This window comes from Passer montanus, unplaced genomic scaffold, assembly GCF_014805655.1.
Source record: "Passer montanus isolate IOZ18808 unplaced genomic scaffold, ASM1480565v1 scaffold45, whole genome shotgun sequence".
NCBI classification, from domain to species: Eukaryota; Metazoa; Chordata; class Aves; order Passeriformes; family Passeridae; genus Passer; species Passer montanus.
Genome location: NW_024369373.1, coordinates 4,800,795 through 4,824,661, shown reverse-complemented (window position 1 = coordinate 4,824,661; position 23,867 = coordinate 4,800,795). Strand labels below are relative to the sequence as shown.

The window sequence follows — 23,867 nt, the reverse complement described above, 5'->3', positions numbered from 1 at the left end:
AGAGCTCATGAGATGGAATTCTAAACACTCCCCAGCACTGCCGAGCCCACCACTGAACCATAGCCCCAGCTGCCATATCAACAGGTCTTTAAATCCCTCCAGAGATGGTGAAGATGTGGTTTAGCCTGAGCTAAACAACTGGGGGGGAACAAACAATTGCTGGAGCATCTTCTGAGCTATCTGGGTAAAAGAAGAGCAAAAGAACAGAGGGAGAGACACCTCAATCCTAGGTGTTTTCCTGGGGTTATTGGGCTCTCAGGCTGCATGGGGCAGCACTCTGGGTACTGTGGCTGGAGCAGACCCATCTCACCCTCCCCTTTGCTTTTGTAGCTCGTGGAGAGACCACCCCAGTACCAGTACGAGGCACCGAGCCCCGAGCTCTGCCAGCAGGTACAATCTATCAGGTCAGTGCCATATCAGCCATGGACTCGTGGCTGTCCCTTGCTCCTGCAGTGGGACTCACATACCTGTAGTGAGTCCCCAGTCTCTGCCCTACCCCTTGTCACCAGCTGCCCCAGTGGTATGTCCACAGCTGGGTTTCTTCTCATGCTGCTCCTCCTGTCTGGTTTCTCAGGATCTCAAAGGCCATGCTGAAGTGGGCATGCTGGATACTGGCTGAGGAGGAGGACTCCTGAGCCCATCTTTCATTCCTTTGTTTCTTCAATGGGTTTGTCAAAACACTAGGAAGACTGGTTGGGGGAGGGATGTGGGGATGCAAGAAGCCTCTCCCATCTCTTCGTCCTTTTCAAATGCCTTGTCCCAGCAAGTGGGGACAAGAGGTGACCCAGTGCCACCATAGCAGCAATGGCAGGGGCCCCACAAGCTGATCCTGCTCCAAAGGTACCCCAGGAGCTTGGATGGTTTATTTAATAAGTTTGGGTAGGGTCCTGCACTGTTTATTACAAAAAATATCCCGCAGGGTTATGCTGTAGAAATTAAAAATTGTATATTTTTTAAATACACAGCTCTTGTATTAAAAAAAAAAAAAGAAAAAAAAAAGGGAAAAAAAACCCAAACCAAAACAAGCATCTTGCTTTGTCGTAAACATCCGTGTGAGGAATGCGTTTGGTCCGGAGCAGAGGGCAACACAGGAGAAAGCCACAGGGGTGTGAGGGTCACGCTGGTGCCTCAGGGAGCTGCGGGGATGGAGCTGCGTGCTGGAAGGCCGTGGGTCGTGTCCTGCTGATGGAAGCCTGCGTCTGGCGGGGGCTGGAGAGAGCAGTACCCCATGGGGTCAGGAGCTGGAGTGGTGGAAGTGCCTTGGGAACGCTTCCTAAAAATAGCTGGCTGCCTAAAATCACCGGCTCCCCCGCTGCAGCCCACAGCGACAGAGGGCACTGGGGACTGCCACACCACTGGATGCATCCTGCAGGCTCTGACAGTCCCTGGGCATCCTGAGCAATGCTGGTGGCCCGGCTGTCCCCATGGCGAAAATTGGGCGATGCCACCATTGGCACATCCACGCCAGCCTGGTGCCCAGTGTATCCTCTCTGCACCCCAGCTGCCAACACCCCGGCACGGCGCACTTGCTTGCAGGGTTTTATTGGGAACAGCCTGGTGACATGCAGGGGCTTCACTGTCCCAGGGCCGGCTCCTCCTGGCCCGGCACTGGGCGTCTTTGGTCTACAGCAGCTGAGTCTTGTGCATTCCCAACAGTTTGTGCCAGGGCTTGCGGCTGCTCACCCTCAGTGCCTGTGCCAGCCTGCGGCTCCTCCAGCCCGGCACGGGGCCAGTCCTGCAGCGTGGCACCTACACAGGGTACAGGTGTTGGTGTAACCATGGGGAGACCGGTGGTACGCCAACACCTGCTTTAGCAGGGAAGGGAACATCTCACCTTCAGCATCTGAGGTTGGTCCAGGCTCACCCTCCATCTCTGAGAGGGACTCGTGCTTGGTCCTGTGCCTGAGCACAGGCGAACGCCGCAGGCGCAGGGGAACAGTGCCCACTGGGGGAAACACAACCCAGCCCCGTGTTAGGGTGGGGCACAGTGGCCTGGTCCTGCTGGAACTGATCCCAATGCTGAATTCCCCTTGGGAACTTCCCAGTGTGGCTGTGCCATTGTCTGTCACCCACAGCTGGGAGAGGCAGCACCAGCACGCAAGTGGAACACCACCACCCACCTCTGTTGGTGCTAAGTGCAAGGAGGGCTTCAGGTCCTGCTTCACACCCAACTTACCTCCCAGCTCTGCCGGGCACTCGGGCTCCCTGAGCTGCTCCTCGTGGACAGACAATGCTCGGCGGCTGGTCCCCCGTGGCGCTGCCAGCCGTGCCATCAGCCGGTTGTCTGTGCAAGCAATGGGGAGGTGCCATTGGAGGACAGCCCACAGCACCCCACTTGGCAGGCCCCAGCAGCACCCAGCACCCACTGCGTGCTTGGCTTCCTGCTGCCCTCCATCCCAAGGGCTCCAAAAAACTGGCCAGCAGTGGAATGAAGCACCCATGGGCACCTCGTGCATCCCTACCTTCAGTACTGGGTGGTGTGGGCAGGGTGGGCAGGGTGCCAGCACCCACCTCCCCACCGTGGCTGACCCTCCGTGGCAGTGCCACCGGCACGTTCCTGCCCAGCCGTGGCAGGCTGCTGCTCCAGCCCTCCCGGCCCCCGGGCTCCGGCAGCCCGCTGGGCTCTGCCAGGGTGAAGGAGCGCCGGGGCTGGTCGGAGCTGGTGGCCGGTGGCTCAGCGGGCAGCTGCCTTCCCAGGGCTTTCCAGGCTGGCCGGGGCTCGGCGCTGGGCTCCGTCCTGGCGGCTGGGCTGCGGAAGGGTGCGTCTGTGGGGTAGGCAGGATGGAGCTGTGGGCATCCAGAAGCGACAGCCCCAGGGATGGTTCTTGGTGCTGGGAACCAGCCTGCAGTCAGCCCAGGGACTGGGCAGTGGGCTGGTGTCCATCTGCCGATGCCAGGGATGGGCACCCATGGGTGTAGGGCACCCTCCCGAGGGTGGAATTCTGCCCCCATGCCTGTGCCCACCAGTCTCTGTTTGCTCCAGACTCCGTGCTTGGTGCTAGGAGAGGGGATAAAGCCCTCTGCCCCAGGGGCTGGTGTGACCCCCCAGCATGCACTGCTGACCCACCTGTGGACACAGAGTGTGTGCGGGCCTTCAGGGATGGGGGCGAGTCCGCAGAGCTGTCTACGATGTCCCCTGCAAGCACAAGAGCTGGAGTCTGCCCAGTGCCACCAGCACCCAACAAGGGAAAGATGTAATGGGACCCACAGCTGGGAGTCCAAGGGGGCCTGCCCATGGCCACCCATGGGTGCTCAGCTGGGTGGGGGTCAGGGTGGGGAGGGAGCAGCCCCTCACCATCTGAGCCGGCTTTCTTGATCTCGCTGTCTTTGCTCTGCAAGGGGGAAAAAACTGGTAAGGGGGGTGTCAGGGAGGCAGTGCCCACAGAGACAACGTGTGCAGAGGGCAGAGTGCTGCTGCCAGGCTCTCATGTGGCTGCAGGGAATGGGTGTGTGCCAGCAAAGGAGGGACAGACTGACAGACACCATGCAGTGTACAGGAATTCACCCCTTGCAGAGGGTTAGGTGACAGGGCAGAGGCTATGGGCAGCAGCAGCAGCACAGAGCTGGGTGCTGCCATCCCAGTGGGGAGATGTCCCCACTCTATGGACCACCATCTCCTACCACCCTGGAGGGGCAGGGTTCACCCCAAAAATGGAACCAGTGCCCACCTGCTGCTTCTTGCTCTCAGCAGCCGGGCCCTTGGTGACGCCGATGCGGTGGAGCATGACCTGCACGCGCTGCTCGAAGGAGCTGGACAGCTCCCCCTCGCTCTTCTCCAGGTGCCTCTTCTGCAGGAGAGACACAACCCTGCCAGGAACATGGACCCACCACAACACCTGTGGCACCCACACTCCTGCCTGTGGAGCGCCCACATTGCCAACCCCAGCCACGCTGCTAGGAGATGGTGACATGGACACGACCCAGTGGGGATATCCCCAGCCATCACTCCAGTGTCCCCACGTCCCTGGTAACCCCACCAGCATCCATGGGCGGGAGCAGTACCCACCAGGTGAGCTGAGCAGTGGGGGTGGCTTGGTGACTGTGACAGTGCTTACCTTGTCATGCCTGACCCCCAGCGCATCCTCGTCCTCCCCGGACAGCAAGATGAGTGACTGGGATTTGCCCTCCCGAGAGTACTTGGGCCGGATCCTCCGGGCAGAGTCAGGAGTCTGGCAGTGCTCAGGCTCTGCTTGGGGCTCGGCAGAGAGCCCCCCCTCCTCCGATTTACTCAGGGGCTTCCCTGACTCGCCTGCCTTGCTGGGGGCTCGTAAAATGTCACTGAGCATCGAGCGCCTGCTCCTAGGGGCAGTGGGACCACCCTCGGGCTCCTTCTCACACCTCGAGCCCCGGCTGGATTTGGGTTTCTTGAAGGCAAAAAAATTCCCGATTTTCTTCTTGAGGGTGCGGGAACCAGAGGGAGCCAGAGGGGCTGATCCCAGGCAGGTCTCTGGAGTCGTGGGGCTGGAGAGAGATGAAGCATTGGAAAAGGTGAGCTCCAGGCTGCCAAGAAGTAAGGGATTAGTTTTTTCACCCTAAAGGGATGGATCCAGACCCTGGACACTCCGCCTGAGATGGCAGTGTCCTGGCAAGGGCACCCATTCCCATCCCCTGGGTGCTGCCTCATTGCCTCCCCGCTGTGCAACAGACTCCGCGGCCACATCCAGCACACCATGGCTGCCATCCCATTCCTCCTGCCCAGCCTTGCCCTTGGCAATAACCCTGGGTGTGCTGCTTTCCCCAGCATCTCCTTTGCACTGGGACCTGCAGTGTTTGCAGGGAGGCTGCTGAAACCTGGGCATGGGTGTGTGCTGGGCAGGTGAGGGGTCCTGGGCACCCCGGGCTTACGGCAGTGTTTCTGTGATGAGCCTCTTGGCAAAGAAGTCCTCCAGCCCCTCGTCCACGCGGGTGATGCTCCTGTCCTCGCTGTTCTCACAGGCCACGGGCTGCACCTGTGAGGGACAGCTGGTGTCAGCCCAGCACAGGGCAAGGGTGCCCCCAGGCATGAAGGTGTGTCTGTCACCCATCCCCGGGCATGAACAAGTGGGTGCCCCTGCAGATTGGGTGCTGGCACACTCCATCTCATACCCAGCATTAAACCAAACCACGATGTTATCAGCTGCATCCCTAATCCTGCTCCCTAACTTGAGCACTGGGAGCTCCAGGCAGCCCCAGGCTCCTTCCAACCCCTTGCCCAGCACGATGGCTGAGGTATGGCACTCATACTGTGGGAGAAGCCTTTGGCAGGGATCTCCTCCATCTGAGCTCCAAGAAAGGGACCCCTCTGCTGCTGATGGGTGATGGAGCAGGTGACCTGCAAGGACCCACATCTGCACCCTTCAGATGTTTCTAGTCCAGCCTTGGAGTGCCACCACAGCCTGCCTGAGAGCCACCTGCTCCATCCCCATAACAAAATGGTCCACACCATGGCCATGCCTTCCTCCATGGCACCTTCCTCTCCCTGGCATGTGCCACTGCATCAGTGGCATCCTATCGATGAGAGGGAGGCGCTTCCCCATCGGTGGCATTTCAATCCATAATGACTTTTCATTACGGCTGGATTGATGCCGCTCAGGAGCCGTTCCAGCCATCTGAGATCTGCTCTCCCTGTCATATCACATCCATCAAAGCCTGTCCTTGCTCAAGCCTTGGCCCACCCTGGGTGCCAGGCATGCCTGTCCCACTGCAGGGTGATGGTCCCCTGGTCCTGCCAGCCTCCAGAGCCCACCCTGCCCATGGGACAGAGCTCCTGCCTCCCCTCCAGCCCTGATCCCACTATGATCCAAGGGCAAGCATCACCACAGCTGTGCAAGCCAGGGCTTTCCAGCAAGTGCAAGGATCCAGCTGCATCACGGTGGCATGGGGGTGATGTGATGCCAGCAGCATTCAGCCCCAGGGACAGCGATGGAGCTGTACTCGCCACTGACTGCACCCAAAAGTTACTTTTCCTTTGGGAAGAGGGGTGCAAAGGCAGGATCCCCATCCAGTCTCCTGTCGGATGGGGGGAGCACAACCCCCCTCATCACGGCAGGCAGAGCATCACCGGGAGCCGTGGTGGCCACCAGTGCTTCAGGGATGATGGATTTTGGATAAGGGGGAGCAAATGGAGCTCAGGAGGGAGGCAGCTGGAGCCATTGCCGAGCACATCGCTGGCCCTCTGCACCCAAACTCCGCAGGGTTTTTCATTCCTCTCCTGGCTCCCACCGCTCAGCATCTCCCAGTGGGGAGCAGGAAAGAGGACGGATGATTCCCCTCGTCCCCCCCAGCCCCCTTGCCCATCCTTTCAGGCTGCCCCCCGAGGAGGAGGCGGCTCCGGCAGCAGCTGAAATGCAGAATAATAAACCCACCGCGTCTTTGCGCATCTTATTTTCCTGCCTTGCAACAAATACTGACCGCAATAATTCACCCAAGCGGGGGGAAAAAAATGGGAAAAACACCCCGAATACATCCCACCTCCCTTGCCAGCCGTGCCCCCACCCTTACATTCGGCTTGCTGGGCGGCTGCTTGTGCCGGCGGTTGGGCCGGGGCCTGGCTTTGGTGCAATGCTCCAGCTTCTCGCCGGCGGTCGGCAGGTCCATAAGGAATCCGGTGGCGGTGGCAGGCTGCGTGGCGGGGAGCGAGCCGCTCGCAGGCTCAGCATCCTTTGTGGAGGCAGGGCGTGCCGGCGGCGCGGCGGGGCTGAGTGACGGCGGCGCCCGGTGAGCTCGGAGCCCGCTGGCGTCTCGACCCGCTGCCGGCTCCAGCTCCGAGACACCTACGAGAGGCGAGAGGGTCCCTGTCGACAGCCGCCCCCGCCCTCGCCAGGCCTCCCCATCATCATCACCATCATCATCATCATCACCGGCGCCGTCACCCGGGCCCACGCGCGGAGGGGCAGCGAGCGGGACCGTGGCTCCGCCGTGCCCGTGGCCGTGCCCGCCGGGAGCGTGCGTGCCGGCTCTGCGGCGCAGCTGGGATGGATCCTGCCTCCGCCGCCGCCGGAGGTTTGCGCGCAGGGGATGATGCTGTGGGGGATGCCGAGCCCCGCAGCCAGCCCCGAGACCTGCAGCAGGCAGCAGTGGAACGGCACAAACTCTGCCAGCAGTGAGCAGCGCTCACAAACGTCGCCGTTTTGCTCTGCAGGCAGCTCCTCACCCCCCCCTCGTACCCCTGGATGGGCAGCAGGGGGCTGTGGGGCTCAGGGATCCCCTGGGGACCCAAGGGTGCTGGAGTCTGCATGAGCTCTGCTTCAGCCAAAGCACAGTGACCCATCAGCTGCTCCTTGTCTGTGCCCCCCTGAGATTGACTCCCCTCCCAGGCTGGTGGGGACAACCAGCAGCAAGGGAAACCCATGGGACACGTCTTCTCCCCAAGGTTGTTGGGTGAGTGGGTGGTATCTGTGTCCAGGGTGGCTGTGGGAGATCCCGTGGCACCCACAATCACAGACAAACTGCCTCCCCCCGGCTGGCTCTGTGGGGAGGGAGTTCGGGGCTTTTACTCCACTGCCCAAGGGCACTGAGGCAGCTGAGGCCCAAAACCAGCACAAGAGCAAGGTCAAGGTGAGTTTCCCCCACAGACCCCACCAGGACATTGGGAGAGGCTCTGAAGGGTCCAGACCCTGCTGCCCCCAGCCCATGACCATGGGGGGCTCAGACCATGAGGCTCCCCCGTTGCTGCTGCGAGTCCCCCGCCCCTGCCATGCCCTGTGGAGGTGGCACTGGGCCACAGCAGGGGGACAGCTCCACTGCGACCTTACTTCTCACAGTTGGTGTGGGCCGAATGCTCCTGAAGTGCTTGTTTCTCCTCCGCAGGGCCATCTTGTACTGCAGGGAGAGAGGGATGGTGGCAGCTCTGGCATGGACAGGCTGCCTGTGCCAAGACACATCCCATGGCAGCCAGGGCCAGCCAGGCTTCACCCATTGATGGGTGCAATCCCCATCACCCCCAGGCTCCCAGGCTGCGCCCCTTCATCTTATCCCAGCTCCAAGTGCTGGGTTGGATACTTCCCCATCCAGAGCCATGCACTACACTGGACCCAGGTCCCAAAGCAGCAGCAGCAGGACAAGGTGCGGGCAGCCAGGCTGCCACAAGGACACGTTCTGGTGCCAGCAGCACGGCCTGGCGGGCTGATGGTCCCATTTCCCAGCACTAATTGCCTCAGCACCACCCCGGGGGGAGCCGGGGGGTGCGTGCACCCGGAGAGGCCGCGGTTAAGCCCGGCATCATCCGGTAAGGCGGATCAAGGGCGGCTGCACCGCGGGCATCGCGCGGCCGCGGCGGCTCCGGGCCCTACCTCCTCTGCAGCGAGGTCCCCGGGATTCCTGCCCCTCGCCGGCGCCGTGGCATCGTCCTCAGCCGACTCCGGCAGCAGCACCAGGAGGTCGAGCCCCTGCTTGGAGAGGCTCTCTGCCTAAAACCATTAGGAAGCGCTTAAATTATCCCAGGGGCTGGAGCGTGCCGGGCTGCCCTGTGTGCTCTGCGCCGCTCTGCTCCCTACCCACGGCTGGGATTTGTGAGCGGATTTAGGCCTGATTAGCCGGTGTCCAGCCCAGCGCAGCTGCCCTGCTGCAGCAGTGCCCCGCGTCACCCCAGCACACGGCAGCAGCGCTGGGACTCTGCTCAGGGTGTCAGTATTGCTGTGACCACGCTGGGAGAGGATTACCTGGGAGGAAAACCAGCCTGGGTGGGAATTGTCCTGCTTCCCAGACTGCAAATTCGTGGTTATGGCATTGGTGTCCAGGTACCTGGACAATGCTGGGGTGTCCAGACTCCCATCCTGCATCCCAGCCCCACATCCCCATCCTGCAGGTGCTGGCAGCCCCCAGCACTCACCAGTTTGCACTGGGCGATGGTCAGGTCTCCCAGCACGACACCCACGATGCAGTCAGCTACAGCAGCTGTGACAGACAGCTTGATTTCACTGGGAGCAGAAAAAGGGCTCTCAGGGCCAGCACCCACCAGCCCTGTGAGCCATGGGGCCATCTCCCCAGGGAGGGCTTTGCTGAGGAGATGGATGCTTGGCTGGGGCTCACATGGGGGCTCCCAGGACATGCCCATGTGCTGCAGCTTGCTGGGCCTGTGCTGCCAGAGCAGGAATTTGGCATTCTCCTGGTGGGATGGAGAATGCCAAATGCATCCCACTGTTGATGGTCAGGGCCAGCCAAGGGGATGTGCCTGCAAGAACATCATCACCCCATGGGTTTCCCCAGCACCCTAGGGACTCATCCAAAGTGGATCCAAGCAGGAAGCAAAGCTACTGCTGGAAAACACAGCAGCAGAGCCCCGCACACCTCTCCCACAATGTGGGGAGAGGAGAAGCTGCTAGAGAGCCCCCAGCATGCTCCTCTGGCCCCAGGGGTCAGTGCCAGTGCCTGAGCGAGAAGGAAGAACAGCACATCACCCACTTCAGCTTGCTGAAGACATCAGTGACCATCTGGTCCAGGACAGCGCTGAGGCTGAGGTGGTCCTGGAGGCAGATCCTCTCTGACATGGCATTGACCAGCTGATCCCTGACCCCGCTCTTCTGCACCACAGCTGGGCACAGGCTGTGGGCCGTGTCCAGCACCGCCTGCATGATTGCCTGCAGTCGGGGCAGGAAAGGAAGGCTTCAGTTTCTTTTCTACCAGGATTCACATGGTTTTCAGTAGACCTCCCTTATCCATGGGCCAAGGCTGATGAACATCCCGTGCTGCCCACGGGTGCCCACCTGGATTTCCCGGCTGCAGGTCTGTGATGCTTCCTCTGTGAGACACTCCAGCTTGTGCTGCAGCTTGCCATTCTGGTAGGGAGTGTTTCCTGCCTCATACAAGAGGGGCAGGATCTGACATGGGAAGAGAGACAGTGTGGATCATCCCGTGTCACATCATCTTCTCTCCCCATATTTCCATGCACAGCCTGCACCCATGGCTCGCCCATGGAAGAGCAGCACCTGCATCAGCTGGGGAGACCCAGTAATCTTTTGGCTTTGCTGGACCAGGTTTGGGCATCCTTGTCCCTCACAGTCCGTGCCCTCAATTTCTCCCTGCCACCCACTGACTCCCCTGCCACCCACTGACTCTCCTTCTCCTCTTGCACCCCACTACACGGCTTCCTGCATCAGGGAGATCCTTAACCAACCCTTCCACACCTTTCCAACATCAGTACTGTCTTCTTAAATCCTGTCTCTGCCAGATTAAGTAACCAGGGGGGTGCCAGAGAGGTGGGGAAAAGGGGAAAGGAGGTGGTTTGAAGAGAAGCAGAAGAGAAGGAAGAAAAGGTGCAGAGGGGAAAGAGAACCAAGACCAGGAGGATCAAACAAGGTCTGACAGAGCCAGAGCTGCCAAATCAACATGACAGATTTTGTCATGGGCTGATGGAGCATTCTCATTGCTGGGGTGGGATGAAGGTGCCCCCGGGAGCAACCCTCAGGGATCCAGGGAGGTTCCTCACCACTGTGGGCATCTGTGGGTTGCAGGGTGTTCTCAAAGCTGGAGCACCCATCTCTCCCAAGGAGGGACGTGTGAGCATGGGATGCCAGAGGAAGAGGGGTTGTAACCCTGTGGGGCGTGTGCACACAGCCGTGTGTCTCTGGGGCAAGGGGACTAAGAACATTTTGATCTTTGTTCTAGAAGGGAATTCAGAAATTCTCAGCTGTTCTTTAATGTTTGCAAGTGCTCGGTGCTGTGCGTCTGTTGCATCGACGTTCTGGAATTCCCTGACTGCTGGTTAATGATGTCATTAACTAATCAATGCCCTGCTTCGATCCCAGATGGATGCTGGGTGAGCTCGGGGGTTCCCACACCATGGACTCACGCTGACGGAGAGGTTGGCATTCCTGATGGCCTCCTCAGCACACAGGATGTCCTTCTCCACCTCCCTGCCCGTGCAGGTGCTCAGGATGTCCACGTGCTTCTGCACACTCAGGCAGATCTCATTCACCATCTGGAGCACAGAGAGGCTGTGTCATGTGCTGGGGCAGCACTGCCAGTTCCCCTCCTTGGCTTTCCCAGAGAAGATTGTGCTCAGAGGGGGCACAGGCAGGTTACAACCTCTGAGAGCATCCCTGACTAATAACCAGGGTTGGACACGGCAGGGATGTGCTGGCAGGAGAGCACAGGGGGCAGGAACACACTGTATAGTTAGCGTAGCAGCAAGTTATCTCAGCAGTGCATATGCATGAAATGCATGGATGCAACCAGCAGGATTCCAGGAGATCTGCTTTCCACCCGCCCCCACCCTCACCACAGACCCATGCCATGGTTTGGGCTGGAAGGGATCTTAAAGGTCCTCCTATTCCAGCCCCCGTGCCATGGTCAGGGACACCTTCCACTAACCAGATTGCTCCAAGCCCAACCTGGGCTTGAACACTTCCAGAGATTTGGCATCCACAATTTCTATAAGAAACCTGCTCCATCTCTGAATCTGCTCTGCCTTCCACTCAGGAAAGGTTGAAAGGGTGTTTTGCTGCTTGCAAGAGCTCTCACGAGCAAGCCAGGGTGGTTTGGGGCAGGGGAGGAGCAGCCCCACGCAGTATTTTGTCCATCAAACCTGCTCAGAAGAGGTGGTGAGGATGCCCTGCTGCAGGCGGAAGGTCTGCGCCGGCAGCGTTTGCCGCAGCTGGTTCCTCGTCAGGCAGGACTGGAGCTGCAAAGGCAAGAGGCCGTGAGCAGTGGTGGTGGCACCTGGCCCTGCGTTCCAGCCCGTTTCCCCCACCTTGTGCACGGCCTCCTCCGTCCTCTCGGGGCTGCTGCGGTAGGCCTGCGCCACGTCGCTCATCGGCAGCGGCATCGACTTGAGCGTGAAATTCCTGTGAGGCACAGCGGGGTCAGCAGCTGCTGCAGCCAGGGCTCACCCCCCTGCTCGTGTCCCCATGGACATGGCACAGGCTCAGAGCCCACCCGGCAGCCTGGAGGCTGTGCTGAGGTCCAGCCCTGGAGAGAGCATGGCCGGACTCTGGCCCTCGGCAGACCCTGGTGGGGCAGCAGTGACCACGTGCCCAGGCTCTCCATGCACCCCTTTCTTCAGATCTCTGGAGATCTGCACAGCCAAACACCAGGCAGGGTGGTGGGTGTGCCCAGCAGGTGAACAAACTCTACCCATGTGTCACGGGCAGGGAGGAGAGGAGCATCACATCACCAACAGCAGCAGCAGCAGATCACCCCCTGCTCACTGGGGCTCCTGGGTGACGTGAGGCTGTGCTGGTGGGGATGCAGAGCCCAGAGGAGCCCCTGAGGTTGCTAATGGGGGTGTCATCACTAAATGGGTGTCAGGTTGCTTTTCTGGCTGCAAGGCCACAGCTGTGGACCAGCTCCCGTGGGACATGAAACCGTGTGATGGCCAGGGGAAAAAAGGCCCTGGGGACAGTGACATGCTGGTGACAGAGGCTCTTTTGCATGGCAGAAACAAACCAGGATATCCAAGAGGCTCCTTCCTTACCTCTCCAAAGCTTGAGCCACCTCTAGGAGCCCATGGGCAGTTGTGTTGTTCCTGTCCCAAACCACAGTCCTGCAAAAAGAAGGAGCTGGGTGAGCCCTGCCCACACCAACACCACCCTGAGGTGGGTGCTTGCAAGAGTCAGCCCGGGCATCAGAGAGCCTAAAAGTGGGGTTAAAAATTACAATTTTCAGTATCCAAAACCTAAACTTGGACTTTGCATGGAGCTATAAGTTAGGTGGGTGCCTGGAGGGAGTGAAGGGCTGGGAGGACACGTTCAGGTACCATCCTGCAGGCAGGGACAGGCATCTCCAGAGGAACAGCCCTGGCTGAACACCATTCCCTGTCCTCTGCAGACACCCCTGCTTTGGCTTTTTGTACTCAATGTGGTCAGAAATGGTGTTTTAGGAACTGATGGCAGAGCATGAGGCGAGGGCAGTGAACACAAAGGTCTGTCTGCAGCATGCTGGGCTGGGCAGGAGCCTGGAAAGGAGGTGGCAAGAACCAGGGCAAGGATGGAGCTGCTCTCTTGTCCTTCACATGTCCCTGCCAGCACTGCCAGACGACTGCCATGGGTGCAAAATGCAGTCATAGCATCTGGCCTCGTACCAGGAGTGGTCCAGGACCCCATCCATGGCCATCAGGAGCTGTGACAAAACTGCTCTGATGGCATCAGCACAACCATCACACCAGGGCCACCCACAGGGTGTTACAGAGCTGCTGCTACCTGAGCCTGGTGTTGATCTGCAGGGCCTTGGCGAGCATCTTGGCCCCCGTGTCCCCCATGGCGTTGCCGCTGATGTCCAGGGACACCAGGCTGGTGTTGCTGCCCAGGGCACTCAGCAGGACGTTGGTTCCCAGTTTGAGGCGTGATTCAGCCACAGACAGTGACTGGAGAGGCTGGAAAAGGGACAAGGAGGGGGACCAGGACATGTCAAGGTGCTTGTCACCCTTCAGACACAGCCTCCACCCCTGTGCAGGAGCCTCTGGCTGGTGCTGGTTTTGGAGAGAACAGTGATACTGAACCCTGAGAACAGAGGGGCAGTGACTGCTTAGGCAGGCTGGATTTGGCTCAGATGCCCGGCAGGCAGTGAGGAGAAAGAGAGGGTTTTTGGGAAAAGCTGTGCTGAATGCAGGTTACAAGAATCCCCTCCATGACTTCAGCCAGATACAGGCTCCCATTTTCCCAGATTTCCCAATTCTCTGTCTGAACTTCTGCTTCAGACTGAGGAAAAATAAAAGCAGAAGGACTTGAACGGCAATGGGACAGAGGGAGGATTGCTCCCAGCCTGTGCAGGAGGGATCTGCGTGGCAGCCCTGCATGGAGACTGCACAGTGTGGCTGAGGGTGACCAGGAGCATGGATGGGATGGTTCTGGTGGCTGAGGGCAAGCTGGACTTACACAATCCTCCTCCTGGGTGAGCTGGACAATGCGGTGCAGGACATCCAACAGACCTTCCCTGAGGGAGACGTGGAGGGTGTGAGGAGATTTCTTGTGCATGCCCTGGGGCCACAGAGGCAGAGCTCTGTCCTCCCTCCCACTCTTGCCTGGGCTGTGACCCATCTCTGACACTGCCCCAGGTGCTGGCAGTGCTGACCCTCCCTGGATGGGCAGGCAATTCCTACCAGCCCATGGGATTTTGATGGGGAGAGAGGCTCAAGGTGGGTGCAGCACTCCAGGATGCTGCTGCTTTGCACTCACTTGGATTTGATGTTGAAGTTTTTCCCCAGGGAGACGTGCCTAATGGATTTGCTTCTGCCAATGGAGAGCACCAGTGTCACCATGTCGGGGTCAAAGCCTGCAGGGGATGGAGACACCCCCCAAGGTGATCCAACACGCCCATGGAGGTGGCACCAAGGGGGTCCCTCATGGGAGACCTGCAGAGCCACCAGGCTGCCACAGTGGGATGCTGGAGATGCCCAGGGTTGTTCCTGGCATCTTCCTCCCTTCCTGGCTTCCCTGAGGAGACTGAAGACCTGTGCAGAGCTGGAGTCCGTGGGAAATGACCTCTGGGAAGGAGCAGCCCCTGTGGGCACTCCTGAAATGGGGGTGCCAAGGCTGTGCTGAGCACTGAGGGTGCTGGAGATGGCACTTGCTCTCTGCATCCCTCAGGGATGTGCCCCCCATCACCCTCCCACCACCCTGGACACCATGGAGCTTTCAGGCAGCTGCCTGCACTCCCGTCCTCCTGGCTGCACCATCCCCAGGGAAATCCAGCACAGATATGGGCAGGGATCTGCTCACCCTGCAGCTCAGCCAGCCAAGGGCACAAGGCACCAACACCCACCATGGACTGCTCCTCCTGCACAGAGGTGCTCTACTGGGAAAGCCAAAGGTAGAAGCATATTTTGGCAAAGGTTGGCCAAAAATTTTGGGTGAGAGCATGAGCTTCTGGAGCATTGGTGTCCTGAAGGACTCCAAACCACATCAGCTTTCCCAGAGCCATTTGGCTACTGAGGAGTTGCATGGTCTGCTGTGAGAAATTAGCAAGGCTGTTTGAAAGTTTTGGTGAAATTAACAGCTGGCAGAGGTGATGTTGGTGACGATTAGGAGCACTGGCCCATGGCTTTGGAGGGCACAGCAGGACAAGGCTGGCAGCAGGGGCAGAGAGGTGGGAAGAGTTTCTGCCCAGGGAAACCCTTCCAGTGCTTCAAACCCTGAACCAGCGACATGAGACCACTTCAGATTCAGTTAACTGAAGAGGACTGTATCAAGAAAGATGCAAAATGAGAAATTTTGGCAAGTCTTGAGGTAGGAAGGCAAAAAGAAATCACTTCACTCCCTGTGCTGGGTGACTGGACACAAAAGTCCAGGAGATGTGGTAGATCTTTTCCCAGGCTGGGAAAAAACAACCTACCATTGTCAGACAAGTCCAGGTGACTGATGGAGCTGGCATCAGGGATGAGGTCCTGGATGACTTGGGCCCCCGCTGATCTCAGCTTGGAAGGAACAGCAAGACATCAGTACAAGGGGAGGCAGGGAGCCCTGCCAAGGAGACCCTTCTGTGGGGAGTCAGGCAGGGCACAGAGCTTCCCACGCTGCCCCACTGGGACCCCCTGGCTGGAGGGGTGCTGCCCGTGGCTGCTCACCTCGCAGCTGCTGAGATCCAGGTGCAGGTCACTGATGTGAGTGTTGTCTGCCAGCCCTTGCAGCAACGCCCTGGCAAAGTCACAAAGCCCCATCAGTGCAAGAAATGGGGGCACCCCCAACAGTGCAGGCAGTGGGGTGCTGGAGAAGGCATCCTCCCCCGAGCTCTGCCTCTCACAGCCCCTCTCCTCCATCCTCCAAGGTGCCCCCAGGCTGTGCTCTCCCCAAATCCATTCCCGCAGCCCCACCGCACCTTACAACATCGGCTGGCAGCCTGGTACCTGCCAGGGAGACATGTCTGAGGGAGCAGGCCTGGCTGAAAAACTCCTGGATGGCAGGGGAGACGGTTTTCACCCTCCTGGAAAGGATGGGCACAACATGGCAACAACTGCATCCCAGCACCAGCCACACCCCTGGGTACCCCACACCCCTGGGTACCCCATCCCTGGGTACCCCATCCCTGGGTACCCCACACCCCTGGGTACCCCACACCCCTGGGTACCCCACACCCCCCACACCATCCCAGGCTTACTTGTGGGAGTACACGTTTTTGGAGAGATCCAGGTGGACCAGGCTGGTGTGGGATCCGTGGAGCAGGGCTCCAAAGAGCTGCCAGGGTGGGGATGGGAGCCATGTGGAGGAGGAGCCAGGGGCGCTGCAGCCCCTCACACAGCCCAGGGATGGAGGGGGCTGAGGCAGGGCTCACTGCCAGGAGCCCCTGCGTGGTACTCACAGCATCCAAAGGGCAGTCTGTGCCAGCCAGGCTAAGGTGGGAGAGTGAGTGGCAATGCTGGAGCAGGCTCTGCAGGTTCTGTGAGCAGAGGGGGCTCAGCAGCTTTGCCCCTGAATCCCACCCCCCCCTGCAGCCCTGGAATCCCAGTTCCAGCCTGACTCCTCCCTCCTGCTGAGCACAGGGGTGAATCCTGCACACAGGAACCCACTCTCTCAGGGGATACATCCCTGCTGCAGAGGGCACCTGCCACACTCCCTCAGGGAGATGCAGGGGGATGTCCCCAGGGTGTCCCCAGTGCTCCCAGGCAGGCAGGGGTTGTTGCAGCCATGACCTCCCCATCCCTGGGGTGCTGCAGGGCAGGGCACAGAGCAGAGGAGACCAAAGCCACCCAAACCAGACTGGGGACAGAGTCTGAGTGATGTCACCCACCCCATACTCACACGGGTGTCATCCCCAGCCAGGCTGCCAGGGTTTCCAGAGAGGTCCAGGTGCCGCAGGGAGAATCCAGTGGCTTTGTTATCTGTGAGGGCCTTGCATAACGTGCTCATCCCTGCTCAGAGAGAGTGAGACATGCATGGCTACAGGCTCCCTGCACTGGGGAGAGCCTGGCAGCAGAGCAAGGGCACTTCCCTCCAGCCGGGGCAGCAGGACATTGCATCCATGGAGGTGCCTTCCCTGCAGCCCCTGCATCGCTCCTTTTCTGGAGTGGGGCAAGGGCACCTGGGCTCTACCTTTGGCTGTGAGCATTGTCCTGGCCAGGCTGAGGCTCTGCAGACCCTTGGAACTCTTCTCCACGTGCCGGCTGAAGGCAGAGACCCCTGATGAGAGCAGAGAGCCCTGAATGGCTGTGCCAGCACAGTGAGCGTCCATCCCACCCTGAGCTGCAGCCTCCAGGGCAGGAGGCAGCTGCTGGTGGGATCTGGAGTTGAACATCAGTTTTTGTGGGTGTAAACCCATCCCAGCCCAGATCTGAGTACCTCTGTCTTCCAGCTGGTTGCCAGAGAGGTTGATGGTGTGCAGGACAGAGTTGGGATGGCTGCTGAGCGCCTGGGCCATCCTCTGCACAAAGTCACTGTGGGGAGAAGGGTCACCCATCTGACAATGCTTGGACACCTCCAGGGAAGACAGCCACCAGCTCTGTAGTCTTACAGGGACACGCCACCAGCTCCTGCCTGTGTGGCAGACCTGGCTCCTCTGAGCTGCCAGAAGGAAGCAGAGCATCTCCAGGGGTGGGGTAATTCATTTCCAGGCTATGGGAGTCTCTGCTTCCAGTGAGCTTCTCAGTGTGGAGGGGATGGAGCCACCAGCCCCTGGCACAAGGCTCCATGCATGGACCTCCCTGCCCCCTGTACTGGGGGAAGAAGCTGCCAAGATCCTGCTCACCACTGCCTTGCAACTCCTTCACTTACCCTCTCAACCCACTGTTCTCCAGCACCAGCTCCTCCAGGGCCACTGACTTGCTGAGCATGTAGAGCAGCTGCTCTGAAATCTCCTGATTCTGGCAGGGAAGAAAAAAGCCTTTCTGGGAGGCTGGCCACCTCCAGGGCACCCAGAGGCACAGCCCTGGCACTCACCAGCCTGAAATCCTTGCAGGAGAGCTTGGTGAACCACAGGTTGAAGGACAAGGCAGCAACACTCAGAGCCACATCCCTGCAGGGTGACAGGGAGGAGGGAGTCAAGGGCCAGGATGAGCCAGGGCTGATCCCAAATGGGTGACCCAGAACACCCAACTGGGGCATGTCCCAAGGCATCCAGCCCCAGGGTGTCCCAAGCCACCCAGGGTGCCAGGACACACCCATCCCATCCAAACCCAAGCTGCTCCAACTGACCCAGCCCTGGGATGCTCCAAGACACCCAACCTCAGTGTGTCCCAACACAATGTTCAACAGAACAGGACTGGGGGTTGTGGGTTTAAAGCAACCCACAGGTACAGATCATCTTCCCCAGATTATTCCCTTGGGGAAAATCAAATGAATCAAAATATTTGCATGCTTCTATCTAAACCCCGGGGTTTTAAATTCTTTTTAACTCTGAGCTCTCATGTGAGCAACACCACAGGTTTTGGTTGAGTGGAAACAAGTTTCTTTTTTACTTCCTCATCCAAAGAAATCTCTGAAGAAGTCTTATTTTTCACAGATCCTCTGTTCCCCAAAACACTGAACCCAGAACTTTGACTTGCTGTGGCCCAGCCTGGCAGCTGCCTCCCCTGAGAGCTGAGCCCTTGCTCCGTCTTTCTTGGGATGGAGACGTGGCTGAGCCCCACAGGGAGAGCCCCAGGCACGGCTGGAGCACACAGCCCCACTGTCAGGTCACAACCAGGTGACAGTGAGGTTATGACAGATACCTGGGGGGGCTGGCAGGGAGCAGTGCAGGTTTCAGGGTGGCAAGCTGCCCCAGCTGCTTTGCATAGGGAAACACCTGACAGCCACGAGCTGCAAGAAGCCACCGTGACATTGGGGTTTCAGCCCTATAAACAGCTCCCAGGCTGATCTAAGAGTTAAAAATGAGCAGAGAGGCTGCCTGGACTCTCAGCTGCTGCCCCGTGGGACGGGGCTCAGAGCGTTTGGTGAGGGGGAGTGTCAGGCTGCAGATGTGGCATCCCTGGGGCGTGTAACCTATCAAAGCTTCCAGCATGGGCAGGAGAGCATGCTGGGCCCCCAGCAGGGCCAGGGAGAAGGAGGATGAGTGCTGGGACAGGGCAGGAGCATGGCTTGGAGACTCACCGGCTCTCCAGGTGGCTGAAGTCCAGCAGGTTGAATTCCCGGCAGTCCTGGCTGTGGTAAATGTTGTCCACGTCCTTCCCAGGAGGATGCACACATGGATCAGGCTCAGCACCGGCTCTGGGGAGGGCTCAGGTCCCTGGTGCTGCTGGAGGGGGCTGAGCCCTTGGGGACCTTCTTCTGGGGAGTCCCTTGCCTAACCCCAAAGCCTAAATAAAACCTTCCCTAATGCTCTGGCTGGCAGGGGACATGGCCCAGCTTGGTGGGACAGACTGCTGAGTCTGACAACTTCTGCAGGGAATGATCAGAGGGCAAACAGCCCAGGCTGGTGGGAGAGAGGGTGTGGGGAGAGCTGAGCTGGGAGCAGTGCCCAGAGGAACGGGGGACACAGAGTCCTGCTATGGCTGGGTCCCAGGAGGATTCTCCTCTATTAGGACACCCAGCGAGGTCCCAGTTTCCAGGGCCTCCCCTTGGGTGACAGACTGGGAAACAACCTGGTCCAAGGCTGCTGCTCCCACATGTGCTTTGACTCCAGCCCATGGGGGAGCAGGGGGCACTCCAGCCAGGCACAGCTGCAGCTCCCAGCCCCACCACAAGCCTCCTGTCACCAGGTGCCACACTGCCAGTGCTGCGTGCAGGGGCTGGCCAGCTTACCCACTGGATCTCCTCGCGGAAGGCAAAGCCGTTGTAGTCACACAGGGCAGCGTAGGTCTCCGAAAACCCCCCTGCAAGGAAAGGCAGCTTGGGGCTGACCTTCCCAAGGAGGAGAACTTTGGGGAGAGTGGGAAGCAGGAGAGGGATGACAGGGACTCAGAAGTGATGCTGAGGGCTCCCCCTTTCCTCCTCAAAGGGCAGAGAGATCTGCTGTCAGCCCCCAAGGGCTGTGGCTTGCTTTGCTTGGTCCATGTGGATGCCAGGCAAGGCACTTTGCCATGGGGAAAATGGAGGGATCCTGCTCCAGGCCACAGGAAAAGCTCCTGGCGCTGCAATGGTGCCATGTGAGGTGGGTAGAAGCATGCATAGCTACAGGTCCTTGCAGGTAGATTCTGAGCAATATTGCCTGCTGGCCTGCTCCTTCCTGGGGAGCTACACCCCCTCAAACCTGCTCCTGCCCCATGGGATGGGGCGGGCTGGTGGACAGCAGGCCCCAGCAGCAGGGCTCCATCTGACCAAAGCCAGCACAGCTGCCCTGCCAGCAGAGGTGAGGGCTGCCAGCAGAGCTGCTGCTGATGGATGCAGGGCTGGAATGGTCCTCAGAGTGCTCAACCCTCCGGTCCTGCCCGAGGGAGGCTATGGCAGGACTTACCACAAGGCCCACGGTTGCTCTGCAGCATTTCCTCCAGCGAGGCTGTGATCTGCTGGATCCTCTCATACAGGCTGGGGGGACAGTTCCTGAGCAGTGTCCTGGGGAGGGAGCAGAGGGGGTGTCAGGGTGGGCCAGGAGAAGAGCATCCCCACCTCTCTATGCTTAGCTACAACCCTTGTGTGTAGGGTGGCCAGAAATATTCAGTCAGGGAACAGGCTCTGGCCTCCATCCTTGTGTTTGTCTCTTGCTAAAAGCAATGTTGTAGACCCATCTTATATTTGGGATTTTCTAGCTGCAGGTGTCCCAGTTCACGGCAGGTTGGAACTAGATGATCTTTAAGGTTCCTTCCAACCCCAACCATTCCAGGATTCTGCAGCTTGGGGCTTTTCTGGGCAAAGAGGTTGCTCTGGTTCCTGCACACCCCTCAGGAGCAGAAGACCCTTACCCAAGGGATGAGTCTGGAAAGACCTTCTTAAGTGACATGGTGACATGGATAACAACTTGCTCCAAATCATCCAAGGACATGAACCGGAAGGCATAAGACGCTGCATCTGTTTCTATGACAACCTGCAGGGTCCAAAGGATGAGATTCCTGAGCGAGCTGGCAGCACACAGCATCCCCAAGCCCCCAGACACAACGGTGACAGCCATCAGCTCCTCACTGCCAGCCCAGCCATTAGCACAGAGAATGCTGTGAGCACCAGGAATTTAGGATAAAATACATTGGTGTGCCAGAATAAGGCATAAACCTCCTGAAAATTCAGCTTAAGCTGATGCAGAGGCAGCCTGATGCAGTGAGGTGAGAACAGCCTTGTCTCTGCCTGCAGCAGCCGCAGCTGGAGCATGGAGGTTTCCTCCCTGAATTTATTTAATCGAGGTTTAGGGCTTTTTCATCTTATGGTTCCTACCAGGAAAAAAAAAAAAATCCCATGGCAACATGCTCCCTGATTTAATTACACGCTGATTGAGGCGTGGGAGCAGGATGACAATTATCTGCTGGCATCGTGCAGGACGGCGCTTCCGCCAGGGCCGGGGGCTGCGGAGGCAGGAGAGCTGGGACCGCCTGCACTTCAACAATCCCCGGCTTCCCACGTCCCAGGCAGATGCCTTGCCCCCTCCACCCTGAGGTATCAACCCCCTGCACCCCTCTGTCTGTGCCCAGCTCCTTCAGCTCTCTCCTGGCGCTCAGCCTGCTGAGCAGCAGAAGCCCCGTGTGGAGGCTGAGGCCATGGCTGCTGCTGATGCTTTAGCAAGAAAAAAAACAGACAGGATGTCAGAAAGGAGCAGACAGGAGGGTAACCAGGACCACAGCCCTGTTTTGGCCAATACATCCAGGCCTTGGTATCCAATTCCTTTCTTCCATGGTTTCCACTGCCACATCTGCCCCATGAGCCCGCCCCTCCCTAAGAGGATTAACGGGGTTTAAAACACCCTCCTGCTAAATTTGTCTTCACCTTGGTAAGCCTGCAGCCATTTGTCACCTTGTCCCTGCTGAGCAGGAGGTGCCATGGCCAGGCACTGGCTCAGGATACCAGAAGGGAAGAAGGGCAGGCACCCACCCAGCACCCCTGGGTGCCTCCCTGCCCCTCCAGATTCAGAGATCAACACTGGTGGCCCTCAAAGTGCAGTGGGGGACCAGAACACCCCCAGATCCTGTGGTGGGCTCTGGACCAGGGTTTGCCATGGGGGAGAGGGCAGAAAGGGGGGTAATGCCCAGGCTGGGTCTTTCCCAGTTTGTGCCACTCACCACGCTGGGCTCCTGGACTGTCATCTCCCTCACCTCCAGGACGCTGAAGCTGCTGTGAACCTGGGGGTGAGAGAAGCAGGATCAACCCCAGTGCTGATGGAGAAAGGAAAACCAAGGGTTTCCCCCAACTCCCACACTTCCCATGCCTCAGGTGTGGCTCAGCCTTGGCCCCATCCTTCACCAGCCCCCAAACAAGACCCCCTCCCCTTCCCCCATCTCTCTCCTCATCCTGCTCTTGAGGGCTGCCCAGACCCAGTGGTCACCCCCTGCAGAGCCCCAAGCCCCCCAGAACCCCAGGGCTGTACCAGGGTCCCCACACTCACCCTCACTGGCAGCATCACAGGCAGCACATAGGCTCGCCAGGGTGTCAGGACCTAGGCAAGGTGTGACAAGGGACCATGGTGACATGGAAGCTACCCCTGTCCCTCACTGCAACCATAAAACACCTTCCTGGGGAAACCAGGAAAGCAGGAACCAGGCCAGACTCTGCACATACCAAGATGAAGTCATCATACTTGGATTTCACCTGCAGCTGGATGCTCAGCACCAGGAGCACCTTCTTTGTCCCCAGGAAGGTGGTGATGCCCTCTGAAAAGACATGAAATCAGGTGGCTGAAGTCACCCTGCTCCTCTCCCATGTGCTCTGCTGCTCTTGAGGATACTGTCCCCACCTGAATCATCTCCTCTCCCTCCACACCTGACAGTCAGACCCTGGCTGCTGTCAGACAAGCCTCACACTCACCACCTGTGGGTCTCCTCTGCTGCTCAGGTGATGCACCCACCTCCCCATCTTCTGCCACAACCAAGCACAGGCTTTGGGGGTGCTGGCTCACACTGCCTGTGCTGCCTCACCCACTGGCAGCTGGCACTTAGTGATAAGAAGGTCCTGATCTCTCTTCCTTTCCAAATTTACCACCGGGGAGCAGCTGGTCACACAAGTCCTTCCTCTCCACAGAGCAGCCAGGGTGGTCGCATGTGCCAGCCTCCCCCAGGTCACAGACTGGTCACTCCACCACCCCGGGCCAGCGAGAGCATCGCTCCTGCCCTGAGCAGCCCCTCTGTGCCCTCCTGATCCCTGCCTCTCGTGGGACAAACAGGACCCAAACCACAGCTGTGCATCACTGTGCAGAGCACACCAGGCTGTCACAATGCCATCAGGCCCCGTGGGTCCATGGTTTGAGCCACCCTGGCAGAGCTGGGACCTGAGGCTGTGGGGACACAGTGACCCAGCTCCTTCCCACCTCACTGCAGGCCTCGGTGGGGCTGAGGAGGCTGAAGGACCCCGAGACCTCTGTGGCCTTTTGCTTTTTCAATTCAATACCACTGTGAGCAGGGGTATTTCACACACCCCCCCCCCCCCCCCCCCCCCCTCCCCCATGCTGAGCATTCCTGGGACTTTCTGGGGACCCCCAGCTGGCCAGAGGAGCCCAAGGGACTGAGCAGCATCAAGCTGCACCCACAAACCTGGCAGCCTGAGCTGCGTGGAATCCCATCCTTGAGGAGCCAGGTTATCTGGGGATGCTCCCGGCCCAGGGTCCATCCCCAGGCAAATGAGATTTGCAGACAAGAGGAACCCTCAGACACTGCAGGGCTGTGAACCCCCCTGAACCTCATCTGCTGCAGCTGAGGGACCCAAAAGTGACTCTGCCCAGCCCAGCCCAGCCCAGCAGGCCCGGCACGGGCAGCTCCCATGTGGCAGCGGTGCCCCGGCAGCGCAGCGGGCGATGCTCACCTTGCAGCTCCGTGGGGATCCCTCCGGGGGACACGGCCATGCCTGGGACCACGGGGCCACCTGCCCGGGGATGCGGGTGTCAGGGCAGCATCCTCGGGCGCCGCAGATGGGAGCCGGGAGGAAGCGCTGAGGTTACCGACCGGCAGCGCCGCC

General features: G+C 59.3%; 2 protein-coding genes across 3 annotated transcripts in view; one reads left to right on the top strand and one right to left on the bottom strand.

The window, feature by feature from the left end:
• LOC120508163 overlaps window positions 1–987 on the top strand; it is an 8,202-nt gene extending 7,215 nt beyond the window's left edge. The window contains exons 16-17 of the mRNA XM_039721541.1: window positions 331–404; window positions 575–987. Coding sequence (XP_039577475.1) covers window positions 331–404; window positions 575–635 — 135 coding nt within the window. The 3' untranslated portion in view covers window positions 636–987. The remainder of the gene's footprint in view (window positions 1–330; window positions 405–574) is intronic.
• CARMIL2 (capping protein regulator and myosin 1 linker 2) lies at window positions 847–23,867 on the bottom strand. Of its 2 annotated transcripts, XM_039721291.1 has the most exons (40): window positions 23,715–23,867; window positions 22,479–22,570; window positions 22,306–22,356; window positions 21,983–22,042; window positions 20,681–20,802; window positions 20,236–20,333; window positions 19,584–19,654; window positions 18,933–19,006; window positions 17,784–17,859; window positions 17,619–17,707; window positions 17,187–17,281; window positions 16,941–17,027; window positions 16,650–16,759; window positions 16,210–16,287; window positions 16,009–16,085; window positions 15,730–15,834; window positions 15,479–15,548; window positions 15,247–15,328; window positions 14,091–14,187; window positions 13,791–13,848; window positions 13,116–13,288; window positions 12,392–12,460; window positions 11,669–11,762; window positions 11,504–11,599; window positions 10,769–10,897; window positions 9,684–9,797; window positions 9,382–9,557; window positions 8,810–8,897; window positions 8,271–8,387; window positions 7,734–7,800; window positions 6,481–6,752; window positions 4,846–4,949; window positions 4,056–4,461; window positions 3,669–3,788; window positions 3,296–3,332; window positions 3,068–3,136; window positions 2,463–2,765; window positions 2,177–2,284; window positions 1,835–1,945; window positions 847–1,749 (listed from the first exon to the last, which is right to left on the bottom strand). In XM_039721291.1, exons 1-40 carry the CDS (start codon window positions 23,752–23,754, stop codon window positions 1,574–1,576), a joined length of 4,461 nt encoding a protein of 1,486 aa, XP_039577225.1. In that variant the 5' UTR covers window positions 23,755–23,867; the 3' UTR covers window positions 847–1,573. The 2 variants fall into 2 exon arrangements, with proteins under 2 accessions (XP_039577225.1, XP_039577226.1); XM_039721292.1 differs by lacking the exon at window positions 2,463–2,765.